This window comes from Gadus macrocephalus, chromosome 10 (assembly GCF_031168955.1).
Source record: "Gadus macrocephalus chromosome 10, ASM3116895v1".
NCBI lineage: Eukaryota > Metazoa > Chordata > Actinopteri > Gadiformes > Gadidae > Gadus > Gadus macrocephalus.
Genome location: NC_082391.1, coordinates 1603534 through 1624791, shown reverse-complemented (window position 1 = coordinate 1624791; position 21258 = coordinate 1603534). Strand labels below are relative to the sequence as shown.

Sequence of the window (21258 nt, the reverse complement as noted above, 5' to 3'; positions counted from 1 at the left end):
AGCGACCTCTAGGTGAAGAAACGCAGTCTTTGCCTCCCAGCTGCAGCTCAGCAGCCTCTCCTCTCCCGGGGGACGTTGGCCAGCAGAGACAGCTTAAATCCCAAGAGCCATCCCTCTCCAGCACTCTCTCCTCTCACTCGCACTCTCTCCCTCCACTCTCTCTCTCTTGGTCAAGTAAAACGTTTGTCAAGATGATTTTAAATATATCTATTTTATATCAGTCTTTATGAGGAAAGTGTATCGATAGTATATATATATTATTTTTTTAATATATATGTTTAGAGAGAGAGAGAGAGAGAGAGAGAGAGAGAGAGAGAGAGAGAGAGAGAGAGAGAGAGAGAGAGAGAGAGAGAAAATATAAATCAAAATAAAATACAACAATCAAATATATATTAATGTATATTATTGTTGCGTGTTCTTTCGTAAATATAGAATCTTTCATAATAGTAAAGTGGTCAGACGTACATAAGGTTTGTGTGCCACCTTGTGGCTGTTAGACGCAATAGGGCCAACATTGTTTTGTTCTATTGGAACCCCCTTGAACAAGATAATGTTAATGTTGTAATACAATTCCTTCTAGTGGAGTGTGTGTGTGTGTGTGTGTGTGTGTGTGTGTGTGTGTGTGTGTGTGTGTGTGTGTGTGTGTGTGTGTGTGTGTGTGTGTGTGTGTGTGTGTGTGTGTGTGTGTGTGCGTGCGTGCGTGCGTGCGTGTGTGTGTGTGTGTGTGTGTGTGTGCGTGTGATTGTGTGTGTGTGTGTGTGTGTGTGTGTGTGTGTGTGGTACAGGGTAAGGCTGCCTTAATCATCACCACACACAGAGGTCTCGGACACTGGAACATCCGCTCTGTGAAGAACTAACTATGCTATAAACCATTTCAAACAATGCATACAAGATGCCCAGTAAAAGCTACCAGGGTGGAGTGTGCCAGCCACGCTCCTATTGTGCAAACATGTCGCCCAATAAAGAAAATGTTCCTTTCACTTTCGGTTTCATCCATTCCAGTTATTGTTTTCTATTGAATTGGTTCTAGATTGTTTTCCTCTGGTCAATTATTATGGATTCCTAATGCTATGGAATAATGTAACTTTAGAAGTGTTTAATAATTAGATTCCCATGTAGTGCATATGAGTGAGTGATCCTTTGGAAAGTACTTCAGTAAAATCGACCTCAATTCGATTCAATTCAATTTTATTTGTATAGCCCTTAATCACCATTACAGTCTCAAAGGGCTTAACAGGCTAAATATTTATGACACCTCGGCCCTCAGTCTCTCTAGTGAGAAAGTAAAATATTTAACTCATCAATGCTCCTCACAGCCGAGGAGATCAAGTGAGTTTAAGCTGCCTAATTGGTTCCAGGGCTATTTGCTCTCTAAACAGCTCTGATTGCTTGATACAGCAATTTGGTTGGAGGGCTATGTGGGTATAAAAAAAAGTGCTACCATATGTGTTTGGTAGCGTATTTAATCTGTAGACTAATTGCCTCTGTCAAACGGTGCTCCCACAACAGAATCACCTTATTTTACACCACCACTCGCCCCACCCCATGTACATTGTAAGAATATGGGGAGCGTCTTTGGATACTGTATTATAACGTCTTTATTGGAGATTACAGGGGTACAGTATGTGTATTTTACACCAATACTCGGTAGCAGTGGCAGACTCGGGGGGGGGGCAGGGGGGGCAACCGCACCCCCCCGTGCCTTCATGGTTGAAAAAGTGCCCTCAAGAGTGGCGAATACGAGAGAAAGTGCCTTATTGGCTGCCCTTTAGATGTGAAAAAAATTATTGGGTGCCCTCTGGTGCCCCTTCATACAATAAATGATGATGACGATGAGCCCTCTAGAACAAGACAATTCGATAACGTGCCTCAATGAGTGCCCTCTTAATGCCCTTACAGTGCCTCCATGGCTGAAAAAAAAGTGCCCTCTAGAGTGTTGAATACGAGATAAAGTGCCGATGCATCATAGCTTTTTGCACGCTGGTTGCGCCCCATGTTGTGCAGAATGTGCCCTTTTTATTTTTACACATTCATACCGCTCACATGCACCGCCGGAACGGTATTGAACTCTTGCGGGACAATTACATCATATACATTATCTGAAGTTGGACCTTTGAACTGTGAACTCACTCACATCTATGCTGGAAAGAAACAAAGAACTTTGAAATAGAATCCTGATTGTATTGTTGTATTGCTATTGCTATGGTTGAATTGATTTGTAATTGTATATTGCAGAGTGTATAGCAAGCGTGAGTAAGAGTGTGATTCGGCATTAGGCCACCAATATTGAATGGGTATACTGTAATAGTTATTTGAGTAAATATTAGGATTAGGTCCACTGAATTGTTTTTATCTATTTATTATATTTAATATTAGTCAATATCTTATTTAATACTGAAACGTTTTTATATTATATTTAATATATTTAATTATTGTTTTTATCAATTTCATCTCATCTCATTTTCTTCCGCTTATCCGGGGTCGGGTCGCGGGGGGAGCAGCTCAAGCAGGGGGCCCCAGACTTCCCTTTCCCGGGCCACATTGACCAACTCTGACGGGGGGATCCCGAGGCGTTCCCTGGCCAGTGTTGAGATATAATCTCTCCACCTAGTCCTGGGTCTTCCCCGAGGTCTCCTCCCCACTGGACGTGCCTGAAACACCTCCCAAGGAAGGCGCCCAGTGGGCATCCTTACCAGATGCCCGAACCACCTCAGCTGACTCCTTTCTAAGTAAAGGAGCAGCGGCTCTAATCCGAGTTCCTCACGGATGGCTGAGCTTCTCACCCTATCCCTAAGGGAGACGCCAACCACCCTTCTGAGAAAACTCATCTCGGCCGCTTGTACCCGCGATCTCGTCCTTTCGGTCATCACCCAGCCCTCATGACCATAGGTGAGGATAGGAACGAAGATCGACCGGTAGATCGAGAGCTTTGCCTTGCGGCTCAGCTCTCTTTTCGTTACAACGGTGCGGTAAAGCAAACGCAATACCGCCCCCGCTGCTCCGATTCTCCGGCCAATCTCACGTTCCATAGTACCCTCACTCGCGAAACAGACCCCGAGGTACTTGAACTCCTTCACTTGGGCTAAGGACTCATTTCCTACCCGGAGTAAGCAATCCATCGGTTTCCTGCTAAGAGTCATGGCCTCAGATTTAGCGGTGCTGATCCTCATCCCAGCCGCTTCACACTCGGCCGCCAGCCGATCCAGTGAGTGCTGAAGGTCACAGGCCGATGATCCCATGAGGACCACATCATCTGCAAAAAGCAGTGACGAGATCCTCAGACCACCGAACTGCAACCCCTCCCCACCACGACTACGCCTCGATATCCTGTCCATGTATATCACAAACAGGATTGGTGACAAGGCGCAGCCCTGGCGGAGCCCAGCACCCACCGAGAACGAAACTGACTGGCTGCCGAGGACGCGAACACAGCTCTCGCTTTGGGAGTACAGGGATTGGATGGCCCTGAGGATAGGCCCCCTTATCCCATACTCCCGCAGCACCTCCCACAGTTTCTCCCGGGGGACCCGGTCATACGCCTTCTCCAGATCCACAAAACACATGTAGACCGGATGGGCATACTCCCAGGCCCCCTCCAGGATCCTTGCGAGAGTGAAGAGCTGGTCCGTAGTTCCACGTCCGGGGCGAAAACCGCATTGTTCCTCTTCAATCTGAGGTTCGACGATCGGCCGAACCCTCCTTTCCAGCACCTTGGAGTAGACTTTACCAGGGAGGCTGAGAAGTGTGATACCCTGGTAATTGGCACACACTCTCTGGTCCCCCTTTTTGAACAGGGGAACCACCACCCCGGTTTGCCACTCCTTTGGCACTGTACCCGACTCCCACGCGATGTTGAATAGGCGTGTCAACCATGACAGCCCCTCAACACCCAGAGCCTTTAGGATTTCTGGCTGGATCTCATCAATCCCTGGGGCTTTGCCACTGCGGAGATGTTTGACTACCTCAGTGACCTCCACCAGGGAAATTGACGACGAAACACCATCAACCTCGAGCTCTGCCTCCAACATAGAGGGCGTGTTATTCGGATTCAGGAGTTCCTCAAAGTGTTCCTTCCAACGTCCGACGACCTCCTCAGTTGAGGTCAACAGAGTCCCATCCTTACTGTACACAGCTTGGACGGTTCCCCGTTTCCCCCTCCTGAGGTGCCGGATAGTCTTCCAGAAACACTTTGGTGCCGACCGAAAGTCCTTCTCCATGGCCTCTCCGAACTTCTCCCACACCCGCTGCTTAGCCTCCGACACGGCATTAGCTGCAGCCCTTCGGGCCTGTCGGTACCCTGCAACCAAGTCAGGAGTCCTCCAGGATATCATATCCCGGAAGGCCTCCTTCTTCAATCGGACGGCTTCCCTGACCACCGGTGTCCACCACGGTGTCCGAGGGTTACCGCCCCTTGAGGAGCCTAAGACCCTGAGGCCACAGCTAGCCACCGCAGCTTCAGCAATGGAGGCTTTGAACACCGCCCACTCCGGCTCAATGCCCCCAACCTCCACAGGAATGCTAGAAAAACTCCGCCGGAGGTGTGAGTTGAAGATACCTAGGACGGGGGCCTCCTCCAGACGTTCCCAGTTCACCCGCACTACGCGTTTGGGCTTACCAGGTCTATCCGGAAATTTCCCCCATTCCCTGATCCAACTCACAACCAGATGGTGGTCGGTTGACAGTTCCGCCCCTCTCTTTACCCGAGTGTCCAAAACATGCGGCCTCAGATCAGATGACACGATCACAAAATCGATCATTGATCTTCGGCCTAGGGTACTCTGGTACCAGGTACACTTATGAGCACCCTTATGTTCGAACATGGTGTTTGTTATGGATAATCCATGACTAGCACAGAAGTCCAATAACAAACGACCGCTCGGGTTTAGATCAGGGAGGCCGTTCCTCCCCACCACGCCTCTCCAGGTGTCTCCATCGTTGCCCACGTGGGCGTTGAAGTCACCCAGCAGAACTACGGAGTCCCCTACTGGAGCCCCATACAGGACTCCATTCAGGGTCTCCAAGAAGGCCGAGTACTCTGAGCTGCTGTTTGGTGCATACGCACAAACAACAGTCAGAGTTTTCCCCCCTACAACCCTTAGGCGCAGGGAGGCGACCCTCTCGTCTACCGGGGTAAACTCCAACACCGCGGCGCTCAGCCGGGGATTTATGAGTATCCCCACACCCGCCCGGCGCCTCACGCCCTTGGCAACTCCGGAGAAGAATAGAGTCCAACCCTTATCCAGGAGTACGGTACCAGAGCTGAGACTGTGCGTGGAGGTAAGCCCCACCAGATCTAACTGATAGCGCTCCACCTCCCTCACAAGCTCCGGTTCCTTTCCCCACAGCGAGGTGACGTTCCACGTCCCCAGAGCCAGCTTCTGCCGCCCGGGTCTGGTCCGTCGAGACCCCTGACCTTCGCTGCCACCCATGTGGCTGCGCACCCGACCCCAACGGGTCTTCCCACAGGTGGTGGGCCCATGAGATGAAGAGAGGGGGGGTGCCACGTAGTTTGTTCGGGCTTTGCCCGACCGGGCTCCGTGGCAAACCCGGCCACCAGTTTTTATCAATTTATTTTATTTAATAAGAAGAACAAATTCCCTGTGAACAGCCTTTTGATTCAGTCAACAATAGTATATCAAGTCAAAGAAGTGTCAAGTCACCGCACACTGGTATAAGCTGATTAGCTGATTTATTTTATTTGAACGACGCGTTTCGCTGTTGCTTCGTCAGGTTCACTCTTCAAATTCACATGACACCGACAGGTGATATAGGTGATTTACAGGGTCAGATGACCTCACCAATTACATTTACATTTAGGGCATTGAGCAGATTAGCGCAAGACACCACCAAATCAACACTCCAATCCCACATACAATACAGTAAAAGGCTCACACATCACAAATAAAAAATTTCACATATAATACATAACACATCCAAGGTTCACATATCAATAACAATGTTTAAAATTAAGCACATATACGTTGAAGCTTTCACAAGGATAGGCTATACTTAAATATCATGGCCACATATCATAAATAACAATGTGCAAATGAAGATGCTCAAACACCAGGAGATTTAAACTTTCACAAGAATCCTGTGATTCATTGAGGCCATTGGGTTCCACTGTGTTTAAGTAATTTATCCAGTAGGCCTCTCACTTTAAAACTTTTTTAATCAAGTTGCCCCCTTGTGGGCTGGGTAGCACTCACTCAATGCCAATGAATTATAGGGAGGTTGCTGGTCTATGGCTATTTTTTTTTTTGTAATGTCTGGCAATGGCATACTCCATATTGCCTTTTCTTATTGCCCCTTTATGTTCTGCAATTCTCAGTTTTAAATTCCGTTTGGTTTGACCGATGTATATCAACCCACACGGGCATTTAAGCACGTATACCACATGTGTCGATAGACCATTAATGAATTATTGTGTGTGGGTGACTAAGTGTTTTTGTGTCAAATGTATGGGTACAATGTGCACATTTCCCAAATCTATAATTTCCGTACACTTGTTGAGCAAGCCAATTAGTCTTTGGGGTTTCCATGTATGTAGAGCTCACCACCATATCCCTAATATTCTTTCCTCTTTTAAAACATAAGCAAGGTTTTAGTGATGATACATGATTAAGACTTGGGTCACATCCTAACTTTCCAATGCTTATTGACAATTTGTTTGACCTGCTTTGGTGCAGTGGAGTATTGAGACACAAAAGTCACTCTACTTTCTGAGTGTTTAGGTGTAGGGTTTAGTAGTCATTTTCTGTCTCTTTTGTAGGCCTTTTCAACTGCTTGGTCAATTATTGTTTCCTCATACCCCCTTTGTCTTAAACGTTGGGACATTTCATGTACTTTAATTGCATAATCTTTTTTATTGCTATCCTTCTTAGTCTGACAAACTTACCATGAAAAAGAACATGAAATTAAAGTAGATGAAATGTCCCAACGTTTGAGACAAAGAGAGTATGATTAACCCATCAACCCCGTATTGCTAAGCGACGTCAACGTCATTGGCGAACCTATTTCTCCTCTGATCAAGACTATCAATGGTTACAAATAAATTGTGAAAAGACACAACTTGTGAAGTTATTTTTTCGATTTGGCAAGTCGTGTAATAAGCGGGATAATGCCTCAGGTCCTGTCGGGGCTTATTTTCCCGATAATGACTATAAATATTATCCCTTACTTAACGTCAATATTACTTTAGTTGTAATTAAAATATTATGCTTAAGAGACCAGAGACCCCTCAGAGACCCCACAGATAGGCTATTTGAGTTTGCTGCTTTCATGGGAGCCAGACCTCTCTCTATGGGAGCTTAGCTCCCACTGGCTCCCACCTAACTCGATTCTGGGAATTTCAAGACCGAATCGACCGCGTCTGCGTGTTTGGGGATGTTGGATGTTATAGGTAGACCTAACCCCTTCACTGGCACAAAACATTCTTGAGAGGAAAATAAATGAAATAAAATATATGTGCGTTCTCTGTAAGAAACCATGGCCTGTGCTTCATGCAACTGCCATTAAAAATATTCCTCCTGAAACTGATGACATTTTTGTGTTTCTGGATGTGCCTTTTCACGGATTCTCCTTTCCCCATGTCATAGTTAAATCACTAGTCCATGTTCTCGATTTTCTTTTGCCTAGCTTTCAGATTGTTTCATATTCTTTCTTTCAGGAGTACCCCCTGCAGTAGTCAAAGTCAAAGTAACCCCATAAGAACCACAGGTCTATCTTATCCATGTTTCACGAAGGAATAGTCACTTGAAGTCTTTAGACTTATGTTGAAAACGCAACCTCATCTATAGCAAGATACTTCTGGGCTGTCTGGCTTTGCAAAGGGATGAAGCTATGCGATGCGGGGGGCACCATATCGCCATGGGAACTTAATATTGACTAACTAACCAACCCAGCAACTCAGAAGAAGATCGCCCTCTGTCGGCTCCCTCTTTTATTACAGCACTTGTTACTTCTTTGTTTTCGCCCGGAAACATCGTGCGGACAAGTTGTGGCTAACTTCCTGTTTTCATAATCCACTTGTGGAGCAGTATAACAGATGGTGAGGCAAAGTCGGCAAGGGGTTAAAATGTGATCAACGGACGCGTGTGGAAACCAAATTAATCGTGTTTGCAAAAAAGAAAATATAACATGTCTGGGTTTAGGGAAGCGGTGTTTGTCGGCACATCTATCGCACTTACAGGCGGACTTGGTTATGTAATATGGACGTACCTGAGCTCGGGATACAAGCAGCCGAGACAAAAGGAAGATCCCGGTCTTCAAACGTCAAAGCCTGAAGCAGTAGACTCCATTGCCAAAACAGAACCCTCCACTGTGACTGCAGAGGCAGGGCAAGCCCAGAAAACTTCGGTACCCGAGGTACAGTATGCATGTCCTGTGGTGTTGTAGAATAGCACACCTCCTTGACTACGATTGACGCTCTCCTTTTCTGTGCGTCGACTTCTCTTGCTCCATTCTTATTGCAGCATTTTTTAATTTTTGTGACCAATTCATTTTTGAACTGAAAACAACATGCATGTGATTTGGACAACATACTTAAAGCAGGCATGAACAATATGCTCAATGTACATCAAATAAGGTGATACATGGATGCATGCATGCATACTTTTATCTGCTTGTACTGTGTATGTCATTGTGTGCTACTGCTAAACAAATGCCTTTTTATCACAAACTCTATAAATTAAATCTTATTTCTACAGACCTTAATCACAGTTATTCTAAAACCCTCATATTGAGACCCATACGAGGGTTAATAACAGACTAAGTAATAAACATTGAATCATTTTTAAATAATTGAGTTAAGAAAAATAAACGTTGTCTATGGTGATGATGTGCTGGCCGGTTAGCATTCTGGTAACCATGAGGGGAGTACAGTCACAGACTCAGTCACCACAAAAAATCAGGCATCCAGTCAGTCACCGCAAAAGACCAGTCGCAGTCGCCACAACACGCAAAAAAAAAAACGGAATTCTGAATGGAAAAGATGCAAGATAGAACAAATGGCCAAAAACAAAGGGAGTGATTAGCAAGAAAATAGCAGAGCAAAATAGTAAAGTAAATAATGCCGTACCATGCCTCCTTGAGTTCATCAGTCTTTTCTATTTCCCTCACTCAGTCCAAACCGGGCCAGAAGGCTAGCAACCAGGTCCTGGTACTGGGACTGGACGGGTCCGGGAAGACCAGCCTGCTCCACTGCTTCTCCACGGGCGGTCTGGAACAGGACGTGGTGCCCACCGAGGGCTTCAACGCCGTCTCCATCAACCGAGAAGACCTGCAGATCGAGTTCCTCGAGAGTAAAGCTCCACTCTGAACTCATGAAATTATATATGTAAATAGATGGACTCTGACTTCCTTTATGATTGTATTGTCCTCCAGGGAGGAAGTTAGGAACAGCAGATAAAAATACACAACAAAGCATCAATGCCTGTAGTTATCAGGAGTGGTATCATTATGTTTTCCTCATTCTTCTATGACTCCAATAAGTTGACAGCTCCAAGACGTTTTTGTTCAGAGAACGTATTGCTACAAACATTTCATGAATTAATGCTTCCGATATGAATAAATGACATTTCAACGAGGACCTTTCACCGACGCTTTTCCTGCAAAAACGTGCAGCCAAAAAAAATTGCAAACTCTGCAATTCGCATCTCTCCCTCTCTTCTAGCCCGTGCGTAAAGCACAGCTTATGGCGGTCGATATTGTTCTGCACACAATCCATTTCAGGCGGACTAGTCCCCTTAAGACGGTTCCCTCCCCCACATTTTGTCAACAGAACGATATATGGCATAGTTGGATAATTATATATATATATGTGTGTGTGTGTGTGTTTGTGTGTGTGTATATATATATATATATATATATATATATTACACACACACACACACATAAACACTTCTCAAAGAAGTCAACGACTTTATGAGTGATTAGTAGAATTGTTCCGGGGCATAAGTGCTGATGAATCTTTTTGTGACGCTGGGACATTTCCGTTGTGCAGTCGGAGGGAAGGAGAACTTGCGTCCCTACTGGCAGAAGTACCTGGGCAGGGCGGCGGTGCTGGTGTTCGTGGTGGACTCATCCCGGCGCGACCTCTTCCCCACGGCCAAGACACACCTGCACGAGCTGGTGGCCCGAGACCCGCTGCTGCCCCTAGTGGTGCTGGCCAACAAACAGGTGAGAGGAGGGGGGGGGGGGGGGGGGTTCAAATAAAGGTCAGTGAAGAGCAGGTATGGTCAGGCTGATCTGTCCACGATCTGGTTGGACGATGCCAGTGTGATGTCACTGTAGGGGTTGCTGATGGAACGGCCGATCGACTTCGCACCCGTTCTTCCTCATGTCCCCGAGGCAAAACCCCCCCGGCTCGGGTCTCTGACCGGCTGGTGGGGTCCCCCCTCTCGTGCACAGGACCTGGCGGGGGCGTGCAGCATCACAGACCTCCACGAGGCCCTGGAGCTGTGCCGGGTCGGGGACCAGCGGAAGATGTTCCTCATCGGGACGTACGTCCAGAAGGGCGAGGTGGAGCTGAACTCCGGGGCCGAGGACGCGCGCGACCTCATCTTCCAGATGGTCTGTGGGGTGTGATGACGGCGACGGCGGATTGGTACCGGGATTTTGTCCTAAGGGCGCCGTTTGCGATTGTGTGTTTCTTTCGTTGCTTTGTTATCCGCAGTTTATTTTGCACTGGTTAGTTTGTGGTCTTTTGTGTCAGTGGTTTTTCGCCCAGGTGACTCAGGCTGTGGCATTTCAATTTAAAACATGACCGTGTTTTTATACATGGAATCAGATGAGACACAATCAAAGACCGGCACATACAAACACCAATGTTCTTGTTTTAAACTACTTGACTGTATTTGCGTTTGTTTTGTTTTTTACGAGTGTTTATGATGGTAGTTCAGGGTTTGGTAGATGTGTACTACTTCACCTCTTTGCGGTTTCTATGCTTTCTGGCAGACCGAACCAGGTAAAATTGCTTCACTATTGACCTTGTAAAGTAATTTTGCTCTGGGAAAAGTGTGTCATTGTCACCAGAGGTTTATTATTACTTTATTTATAAAAGGCATCGCAAATATTTTGGGGAAAAATAATTTGACTGACTTCTTTATAATTTGAGCTGAACATGTGGATTGTGGATAAGAGAGCTTTTATTGTAAAACACTCAACAGTAGCGGCGCCAAAGAATTATGATTGTGGGAGCTAAAGGGGGGAGGGGGGTAGATTGTTTATAGCAGGTGCTAATATATTTTGAGGCAAACAAATAATGCTAAAAACTACAATACGATACGAAAGCACCAATCAAATCACAAACAGCAACGGTCATCATTTACAAATGAAAAATATGACTTCATAGTCAGAATTGTTACATATAGGGCAGTCCGATATCTTCATGTATATATGTTAGATTGTTGTGGCGATCACGGCCGTGGTCGCCAAGTGCCGCAAAGGATCCTGGGAGTTGTGTGTGGTGTGTTCACATAAAGGCAACTCGCAGGGTCGTTCAGAGTGGGGGCCACGAGAGTTGCAAACTCCTGTAACTTGGGCACCCGTATGGTCATTCCCGTGCTGCTCCCCACATTACTTAAAAACGTTCATATTTTCGTCACAAAATTACTGAGGTTTTTTGGAGGGGTGGGTTTGAGGGGTTCAGCCTTTATAAGGGGGAGCTTATTTTTTTACAGTACTATCCATTTAGATGTGTCTTAGATACAGCCCTCCTCAGTCTATGGCAGTTTGAAATGAGAAACTACATTTTCTGTATTTTTATAGCAAAACATAGTTGAGCCAAAGTTACAGACTTTATATGGTTTACTCACCAACTAGAAAAGGTCATATTGAGTGTCACGTTTTTAAACAGGTGTTTCTACTTATTGTGTCTTTTCAATTCTTATCATTCGCATTTGAAATGATCATATTTGTAAAATGAAAATGGCTTTTATTTTGGTAAGATTGAGGTTAAACACAAGGTCAGCCTTTATAAATGCATATCTTTCTCATATACCAGCTTTGTAAATGTCAGGATTTTGATTGTTGTGGTATAATTTCATTGAATATATTTTAAAAAAAAAAGTGTAGACCCCAATGTTATGTATAAATCCCAAACAAACTTTAAAGAACAAATCAACTGTATAACTTTAACGGTTTAAATTATCAACCCACAGTTTTAGCATATCAGTAATGTATTTTTTTACTAAAATAAAAGGCTGAAGACACTAGGTTGAATGTGTTGTATGTATTCTAACCTTACAGTATAGTCGCAACTCGTCCACCTCCGCCTGTTCCAACTGTTAGGGCCTGTACGTTTGAAGTTCAAGTAGGCCATTTTGAGTAACCAAACAAAGATATCCCAGCCCTGACTTCAGGTCTCCCTCCAATCAGTCCCCTTGTAGAGCGCATCAATCACTATTTGAACAGCTCTGGTTACCCAAGTAAATGTCCCATTCATTTTTTTTTTTTTCATTGACATTTCAGAAAATCGTTAAAAAAGCGTTTTAAGCCTGTAACCTGGTCAATCATCAATCTGGTTAGTCATGACCATTCAACATTTGATCCGGGCAAAATAAAAAATGGAAAACGGAAAAAAGGCAAAGGTACAACTTGTACCTTTGTTCTTGTAGGCCTACAGTCTTTTACCATACAAAACTACGTTGGACGCAGCTGGTCCCTACTGCAGGCAGTAATTTGGAGAAAAAGAAATCCATCTGTGAGTGCTTCAACCTCTGCGAAACTGGCTTGAAGATAGTTGATGGATAAATGGTGAAATTCCCAGAATAACTTCAGTGTTAAAGGAACACAAAGGAAGGTGGAATTTTGTTGAAGGAGGGCTGGAGCAGCGAGCAAAGCTAATCACAGACATCCTCCAAGGAATGACATGCCTCTCTTCACTCCTCTCAAATTTCTATAGAAGAAATAACAATATAATCTGAATGATTGTTTATACATTTAAATGTCTTCTTTAATACGCAGGTGAATCAAAAGGCCAGACAAACTGTGTCTGATCCTGTTCATCCCCTTTTCAACAAATTCAGCCCCCGAGACGCAGAGCAGCTAAAGCAACCCAGAACGTCTACAAAGTATTTTATACCAGATCCATTAACATTTCCATGTCTGTTGTTGCTGTCCGTACTGTGGATGCTGTGTTGTGTACTGTGGATTATTCTATTGAATTTATTGTGATTTACTTATTTTAACTAGCCTGAGAAAATACATTTCCAAATTTGTAGACGTGGTGTGGAGTAGTAGTTATGTAGGACTTCTTGAAATATTAGTAGCCTATAATGATTCTAATAGGCCTACTATCATACAGCCTAATTTAATTAGACTAATATCTAGATGCTAATTGGCACATTAGTCATATTTTTGTCATAGAATCGCTCCCTTCTATAAAAAACATCCACTTGTACACCCAACCCGACATGGACGTGTAACTTGAGTTATCACTTCCCGTCCGACCAGTGGTGAGGGAAGAGGTCGGGAGTCTGTGAGACGCAGCGAGTGGCTTGGGTTTCCGACTCGACTCACGGGTCTACGCCGAGGGATTAGTTACCTCAGGCCGACGTTACTCTGACGCTGACAGAAGTATCAGTTGTCGACACCAGTTTCTGTCAGCTCGCTTCTCCACTTGAGTCAACATGGTGTCTGCGTCTGGCAATGGTAAGTGTTTTCTTTAAGAGCCGATTGGTCACTTTTTTCTAAGAGGAAGCAACAAATGTTTCCATCTGTTTTTTTAGGGATGCAAGGAACATTCTCACCTTCAAACAGGTAAACATCTTTGTGTGTGTGGCTTTAACCTTACATCTGATTTGCAAATAAATAATCATGAACTTGTAAATAATCAGCGGTTCCATAGTTAGTGTTGTTTGTTTAATGGCTGTAGTATATTATTCTGTGTCCTAGAATCTTGGAGTTGGCCTGCCACAAATGTTCCAAAACAGTTTTTGTTACAACACCTTGGTACGTATATCTAAAAAAGAAACTATTTATCTTGTCTGATAACAATACATTTTGAATCATATTGGAAAAGAACAGGTAGACAATCAAATATGTCTTTGTTTGTTGTTTTTGCCATTTCATATGACTCCCTAAAATATTACAAAATAAGCCTATATTGGAATGGTGTTTAGGTCTGAGTACTAGTAGTGGTAGAAATACATTATTTTTTTAGCAATTGGTGTGAACCCCTTGTGTGAACGGATGTCTGGCGTCACGTACACAGATTTCAGCAAAACAATCTGAATAGTACGAGGGGAACAGAAGGACCATTCTTCTGATAAAGGAGAATTACCCTGTAAATGAATACTTTGTTTTTCTTTCTGTTTCTGTAATAAAAACGGTTCATTTTATTGGCCAGTGAGAAGCTCACCTGGGGAAACCAGGAGCCGATATGGCCTATCTGTCGCTCTTCACTGACCGCGCTTCCTTCCAGAAGAACACAACGCTTGGCCCGGCCGAAGAGAGATCTCACAGCAGGGGGCCCCGACTACAACAGGTAACCCCCCAGTAACCCACACACGCTATTATTGATGAGCTATTAGCGAACCGTGACTCAGCACCTTTTTGTGGACCTCGGCCCGCTGGTCCAAGACGTCCCGAATTGGCAATGCCACGCCCAGCTACAGATCAGCTAAGGTTCCTACATTGTAACTACAAACAACAATAACATTTTGGTCGGGTGTTTGACTCCCAAACAAAAGGTGCGGGGTTTGATCCCCAGTGTCAACAGCTTAACCGGGAGGCGTTCCTGAGCAAGCTCACACATTCCTGCTCATAAATGACATGTATCTGAATTCATCGTTAGTTGCTTTGGATTAAAAAAAAGTCAGTTGTAAATTTTTTTTTTGAAATGTGGTCACTGGTCACCATATGTACATCCCCATCTCCTGTGCTTCCATCTGCACAGGAAGAGACCTCGACTGATAGATGAGCCTATTCCTGGATGGAAAATTAAAAGCGCAGCAGCACACAACATAATTGAATCAGAATGGCAAACTGGAAGCATTACTCCTTAAACAGTGCTTTAATTTGTGTCTCCATAATAATAATAATAATGATATTAATAAATATAACCGCAAGTGGTGATTAACGGGGTCCGAGCAAAATTAAAAGTCAAGGACACACTGATGGAAGATATATAAATATAACATAATTGTCATATTTAAGGAAAGATGCTCCACTTATAAACCTGAACTGCAGCCACATTCACATGGTCAAAATGTCTATTGATAAGCACACACCATCAAGAAAACTCCAAGCACACATTTCACAAGAGAATTAAGGGCGTTCTTAAAATAGCACAAATTTGAAAATGTGCACTTTTAATGGTATCCACCTAATGATAGCCATATGGTAGTTATACAATAACAAAATGGTCATATAGGCCAAATAGATTGAGACTGGACGTTTGGCTTTTCTATGAAATTGTGGGAAAAGTAAACATTTTTAGAGCAGAAGACAAGGGTGAAAAAGATGCATCTGATTTTAGAGAGTAATATTCTGAAAGAATTTTGAGTCCAGGTCGATCTGTTGAAGAGAAATAAGCCTAATTTATGATATTTTACAATAGCGCCACCTTTGGGTGCAGTACCCAAAGGTGCTTCGCTGCTCAGACCCCGAATAATGTCTAACTCCTCTCTCCCTCCTCCTGGATACATGAACGCCATCTTTACGACAACTTCATCTCAGGCATGATGTCTTCTGTTCCAATGCACACTCACACACGTGTCACTAACGCAAGTGTGTGTGTGTGTGTGTGTGTGTGTGTGTGTGTGTGTGTGTGTCCGTCCTGCAGAAGAGAGGAAGGGAGCTTCTGGAGGAAGACTCCCCCACTATGTCCTTCCTCCAAGAGGTCCCAGGCTGAGCTGGTCACCCGTCTGTCAGCCCGTCGCCCGCGGCTCAACACCTCCGAGGAGCCAGGGTAACCACGCGCTTACCAGTCCGGGACCCTAACCCAACCACGTCTAGCAAACCGTCAGGCCCAACTACAGCCAGATAACCTCAAGCTATTGGATTATTTACAGGACCGTGGTCCGGTTTTTGTGCCTTGAATGTGAGCTGGATCCGGTTCATTGCAATAGATAGGTTGGTAGTCATTCATGTAGTCAGCTAATTTATCATTTGGCAAAACAAGGGAAAACTCAAGGGAAAACTGGTCTGTGTGTGTGTGTGTGTGTGTGTGTGTGTGTGTGTGTGTGTGTGTGTGTGTGTGTGCGTGTGCGTGCGTGCGTATCCTGCTGTTGTGGACAGACGACAAGCTGTTCAAGCTGTTGAAAAAACCACCATGGGCTTGCTCTCTTCCTTTCCTTAATGTATGCACACAAAAATTCAGAAAAAAGGAAGTTAAAGTAGCACAGAAAACAAAGACCTCTTGTTAGGGCTGATAGGTTACAAAGTGTGGTCAATACAATATACATGTTACATCTGAATGGTTAAATCCACAATCAGACGACCCCTTCAGAGGTGAGGGGGGGTTGGGTTGTTGGTGATAGTGTTGTATGTATTGTCAAATGTATTGCTTCTGGTTTACGATTTTTCTTTAATCTGTGTTCTGATTGGTCCAGCACACTTTACGGCCACACCCCGGAATGCGGGCCCACCTGTCCTGTGTGGCACGTGGACCTCCGGATCAGAAACCCCAAACTGTCCCCCCGCCTCCTGGAACTCTCCAGGCCCAAGACCAGCCACCTTCACGTCCAGAGCAAGAGGCAGCTGGGGGCCCCAAACGCACAGGTAGGCCCCTAGACCACAGGTAGGGCCCTAGACCACAGGTAGGGCCCCTAGACCACAGGTAGGGCCCCTAGACCACAGGTAGGCCCCGAGACCACAGGTAGGCCCCTAGACCACAGGTAGACCCCTAGACCACAGGTAGGCCCCTAGACCACAGGTAGGGCCCCTAGACCACAGGTAGGCCCCGAGACCACAGGTAGGGCCCCTAGACCACAGGTAGGCCCCTAGACCACAGGTAGGGCTCTCTAACACAGGTAGGCCCCTAGACCACAGGTAGGGCTCTCTAACACAGGTAGGCCCCTATGACAGGTTTGGACCCTAGTAGACAGATAGGGTTACATAAAACCAGCTGTAAGTTAGATCAGAGTTAGATCACAATCACTGAGTTATCGGACAAAGTAAGGAGTGAGTGAATAAAGCGAGCACTTAATTATATCTCAGCTTTTCGGCTTAGCTCAGGAGGTAGAGCGTCTTGTAACCGAAAGGTTGCTAGTTCGATCCCCAGCTCCTCCTAGCTGAGTGTCGATGTGTCCCTGAGCAAGACACTTCACCCTAACTGCTCCTGACGAGCTGGCTGTCGCCTTGCATGGTTGACTCTGCCGTCGGTGTGTCAATGTGTGTATTAACCGATGTAAGTCGCTTTGGATAAAAGCGTCTGCTAAATGCCCTGATTGTAATACCTTAAAGGTTTAAAATATTTGTTTTGAGGGTGACAATTTAATTTCTCCTTCCCGCCCCATATTTGATTCTCCAAACAAACTGTTGTGCACTGATGGCCCTCGATGCATGAAGCTTGATTTGAGTGGCCCTTGTCCCCCAGGTCTGGGAGAAGGGGACCCCAGAGACCTCCAGAGCACGGACCAAGTCCCCCCGGCTGGAGCATCTGTCTCTGCCCCGGCTGAGGCGCAGCCAGGTCTGCTACCAGCCAGGCCCACCCGAGGAGCCCATCCGCACGGTAAGAGACCTGGTGTGGACGTTACTTATCTCTAGTCACTCGTTCATTTACCCAGAATACCTTGAACATATCTTTTTTTTTGGGAGAGCTCTGTATGCTTTTTGGCTGATGATTTTAATCATTTTATGTTATGGTTTTATGTATAGGCCTATACTTTTTTTTTAAACATACTTTTTGTTGTTATGGAGCCTTTCTGTTAAGCACTTTTAAATGTTATGCAACATTTCTTGTGTTAAGGGGCTATATAACCTACTTACTTACAGTCACAAGATTAATTTGTAATTAATAAGTATAATTTATTATAGAACTCAGAGCATTATCTGTTATACTTTAGTATTATGTCTCTGTTCCAAACTATATATACTGCAGTATTGTGTGTAGTTATTGTAGTATGTGAATTCACTGGATTATCTGTATACACTGTATCATTATATCTTTAACATTTTCTGGGTATACTGTAGTATTATGTGTAATTGCTGTAGTATTATCTTTCTATGCTCTAGTCCTTTGCATAATGCTTCAGTATAATCTTGATATACTGTAGCATTGTGTATATACTGTAGTATTATGTATAATGGATGGTGTTGTCCACCAGGTTTCCATGGCAGCACGGAGGGCTAAAGCTTCCCCTCGCATCGAGCGGCTGGCGACGCCCAAGCAACTCTCTGACGGGTACGCCCCCCCTCCATGAACACCCCTGGAGTCCAGATACCCGGCCTGACCCCCACGTACACAAACCTAGCCCCAAGGCTACATGTCAAGTAGCTGATTAGTAAACCAAAATACAGTGTTTGTTATGCTGAGGCAATGTTTTTTTTTGTCTTTGGGTTTGATAATTATCTTTCTGGTCACTTATATTGATTATCTGTGAACTGCAGACCGAAGCAATACAAATGATTCCTGTTCCTGTTCGAAAGATAGTTTTCAAGCATTAAGCTTCTACCGGGAGTAAACCGGATATGTAGCAAGCACTTAGTCTCTAGCCATATAAACGGGGTTCCCCGCACTCAAACGGCCGCTATATAACAATTAGGGCTTTTAAAATTAGTGTGCGATATTAACGCGGTAACGCAATCTTAGTTTAATTTGATTTATAAAAATGTATGCGTTAATGCACATTCTCTTTTTTTCCTTCTTTTTTGGTTCCACTTTAATTTGAATAACACGTAAGTGACTGCCTGATTACAATTTCCAAATTTGTGGTGTTATTTATTTGAATTTAACTACATTTGTAGTAACTGTTGGTTTACAATTCCCAAATCGGTGGTTTTCCGTAAATTTCATATTCAACCCACAGTGAGTCAATAAAACTCCCTCAGGATCACTTGGTCCATTTTTAGCTTATTAAATACATTTGGTATGAATGATAATAATCTAAGTTAACTGACCAATACTATGCGTTTATTCCCTATTTAAAACGCTAATAGACTGGTTGAAGTCGTAAAAAACGGTGGGTGTGAGGCAGGTAAGAAATTAAACTGATACTGAAAAAAGTATAAATGCTATATAAATGCTTTTTGATTGAAGATACAAGTGTGTTCATTTGTTAAAAGTTTTAATGAAGGTTAACGGTTAAAAAATGAAGTAACAAAGTCTGAAGTAGTTGAAATGGCGTGCACGTAGACCCAAGGTGATGCGACAGCACCTGCCCTTTGACCCCTGCTCCAATCAAGTGTCTGTCTCTATAGCTCTGGCCTGCATTAATGGATACATTTTGTAGCTTTTAAAGCTTTTAGCTTTTTATAGCTGCAAGGAGTACAGGGTTCAACCGTTCAAAGCGGGATGTTTTTGGCGGGTGATGAGCCGCGGTGGCAGTCAAAAAGTCGAAGTCAGCTTTAAGGTCAATTAAAACAAATGTACAAGACAAATAGAAGAACCAACACTGTGTTAGTCTCTGACCCGCAGTGCATTAAGCATGAAATAAAATTGGTCAACGAAATAAAATAAGATAAGTAATATTTACAATAATAAATTCAAAAAGGTCTGTTTAGTGCAGAAGAAGAGCAGAGGGTTCAGGGATCATGGGGGCAGATGGGAGGGGGTTTCACATCCCAGAGTCCGTGGGGGCAGAGGGGAAGGAAGGAGGGAAAGAGAGGGGAGAGAGTTGAGCTTCCGAACAGCCTGTTGGGGAAAACAAATGGATCCCAGTCTGGTGGAGCCGGCGAGGAGGAGGGCTCCCGTCTCCCAGGTGGCTGGAGGCGGTGTAGGGGTGTGAGGGCTGGCTGGCGTCACCCACAATGCTGGTGGCTTTGCGGCCGAGTTGGGTTCCGTCGATTTCCAGGAGGGAGGGGAGTAGGACACCGATGATCTGACCGGTATCATCGATAATATTACTTATCTTATTTTATTTCACTGGGCGCTGCAGGGTCTCGACGTTGGATGCAGTGCAGTCCGTATTATTCAGTTTGCAGTTGGCACTATTTCACAATCTGTCTTTTCTTCCCACATAATTGTAAACCAAGCAGCAGGGCCACACTAAGTTTGCTCAAGGAATCATCAGGCGGCCTGTTCATATTTACAGGACCTTCACGAGACCTTTCAAAGATTACAATCTAAAAGGACGTAGAGGGGATGGTGGAGATCTGATCTATTCATGGCATACCAAGACATAAGGCGAAACAGTACCCTGCTGATGAACCCAATCTGGGATTCAATTTAGCGATCAATGACCTGGGATTACCGAGTAGGGTAGACAGTTAGTTGAGGGAGGAAAGGAAAGAGAAAGGAAGGAAGGAAAGAGGAATGAAGGATGAATAGATTGATTGATGGGTGAATTGGCTCCTGGGAGGAAGATAAGGAAGGAAAGAAGAAACACAGAAGGTTAGATTGAGGGAATACTGAAGGAAGGAATGAGGGAGGGAAGTAAAATAATGAATGGAACGGAGGGAAGAAGGTCAGAAATAAGGTTAATGAAGGAAAGGACTTGAGGGTTCCCTCTCATCTTTTTCAAACAGACGCCCAACGTATATCCTTAACTTCTCTGACTCTCAGGCATCATTAATTGAAATCAATGAATTCATTAAATATGAGTCACTTCGACCTCTCCCAAAGTTATGGGATAAGTTAACTTTATTCTTTCTTGCCAGGAACTTGTCCAGGACACGTGGTCCGGGAAGTGGACCACCACAGTAGCTGTGAAACATCCAGAGGGACAGATTTCTCTCTGTCACACAGAGTCTGCCTAGCAACACACAATACAAGCCTCCATTCACAGTCCACACTTTGGCCCGGCGCTCTGATTGGCTCCAACACAGAGCGCACAGACGAGCCTTGTTCCTCACTTCAACCGGAGAGACGTTGAATGAAGACACTTGTAATTCACTGACTTCTGTCTGTGTGAGGCTCACATACGCCGGCATGCAGGCAAGCATCACATTAACACACACACACACACACACACACACACACACACACACACACACACACACACACACACACACACACACACACACACACACACACACACATACATACAATATTATTTCTAGAATGTGTACATACATTTGTGTGTGTGTGTGTGTGTGTGTGTGTAAATATATATATAAATATATGTAGGTGGGGGTGGTGACGGGGATAGTGAC

At 44.6% G+C, this 21258-nt stretch overlaps 2 protein-coding genes and 1 long non-coding RNA gene across 3 annotated transcripts; 2 read left to right on the top strand and 1 right to left on the bottom strand.

Moving 5' to 3' along the window:
• The first annotated feature begins 7968 nt into the window (after positions 1–7968).
• On the top strand, positions 7969–12212 carry arl9 (ADP-ribosylation factor-like 9). Its single transcript, XM_060063874.1, has 4 exons — positions 7969–8367; positions 9125–9302; positions 10004–10179; positions 10411–12212. Exons 1-4 carry the CDS (start codon positions 8140–8142, stop codon positions 10585–10587), a joined length of 759 nt encoding a protein of 252 aa, XP_059919857.1. The 5' UTR covers positions 7969–8139; the 3' UTR covers positions 10588–12212.
• A 976-nt stretch (positions 12213–13188) lies between these two features.
• LOC132466609 (testicular haploid expressed gene protein-like) lies at positions 13189–18798 on the top strand. The gene is made up of 8 exons (XM_060063873.1): positions 13189–13653; positions 13731–13761; positions 13897–13953; positions 14351–14488; positions 15788–15913; positions 16557–16725; positions 17543–17677; positions 18273–18798. Exons 1-8 carry the CDS (start codon positions 13632–13634, stop codon positions 18366–18368), a joined length of 774 nt encoding a protein of 257 aa, XP_059919856.1. The 5' UTR covers positions 13189–13631; the 3' UTR covers positions 18369–18798.
• Positions 18463–19987, bottom strand: LOC132466610 (uncharacterized). The gene is made up of 2 exons (XR_009527901.1): positions 18844–19987; positions 18463–18799 (listed from the first exon to the last, which is right to left on the bottom strand). It is a non-coding gene; the product is annotated as an uncharacterized LOC132466610 (long non-coding RNA).
• Between the last annotated feature and the right edge of the window lie 1271 nt (positions 19988–21258).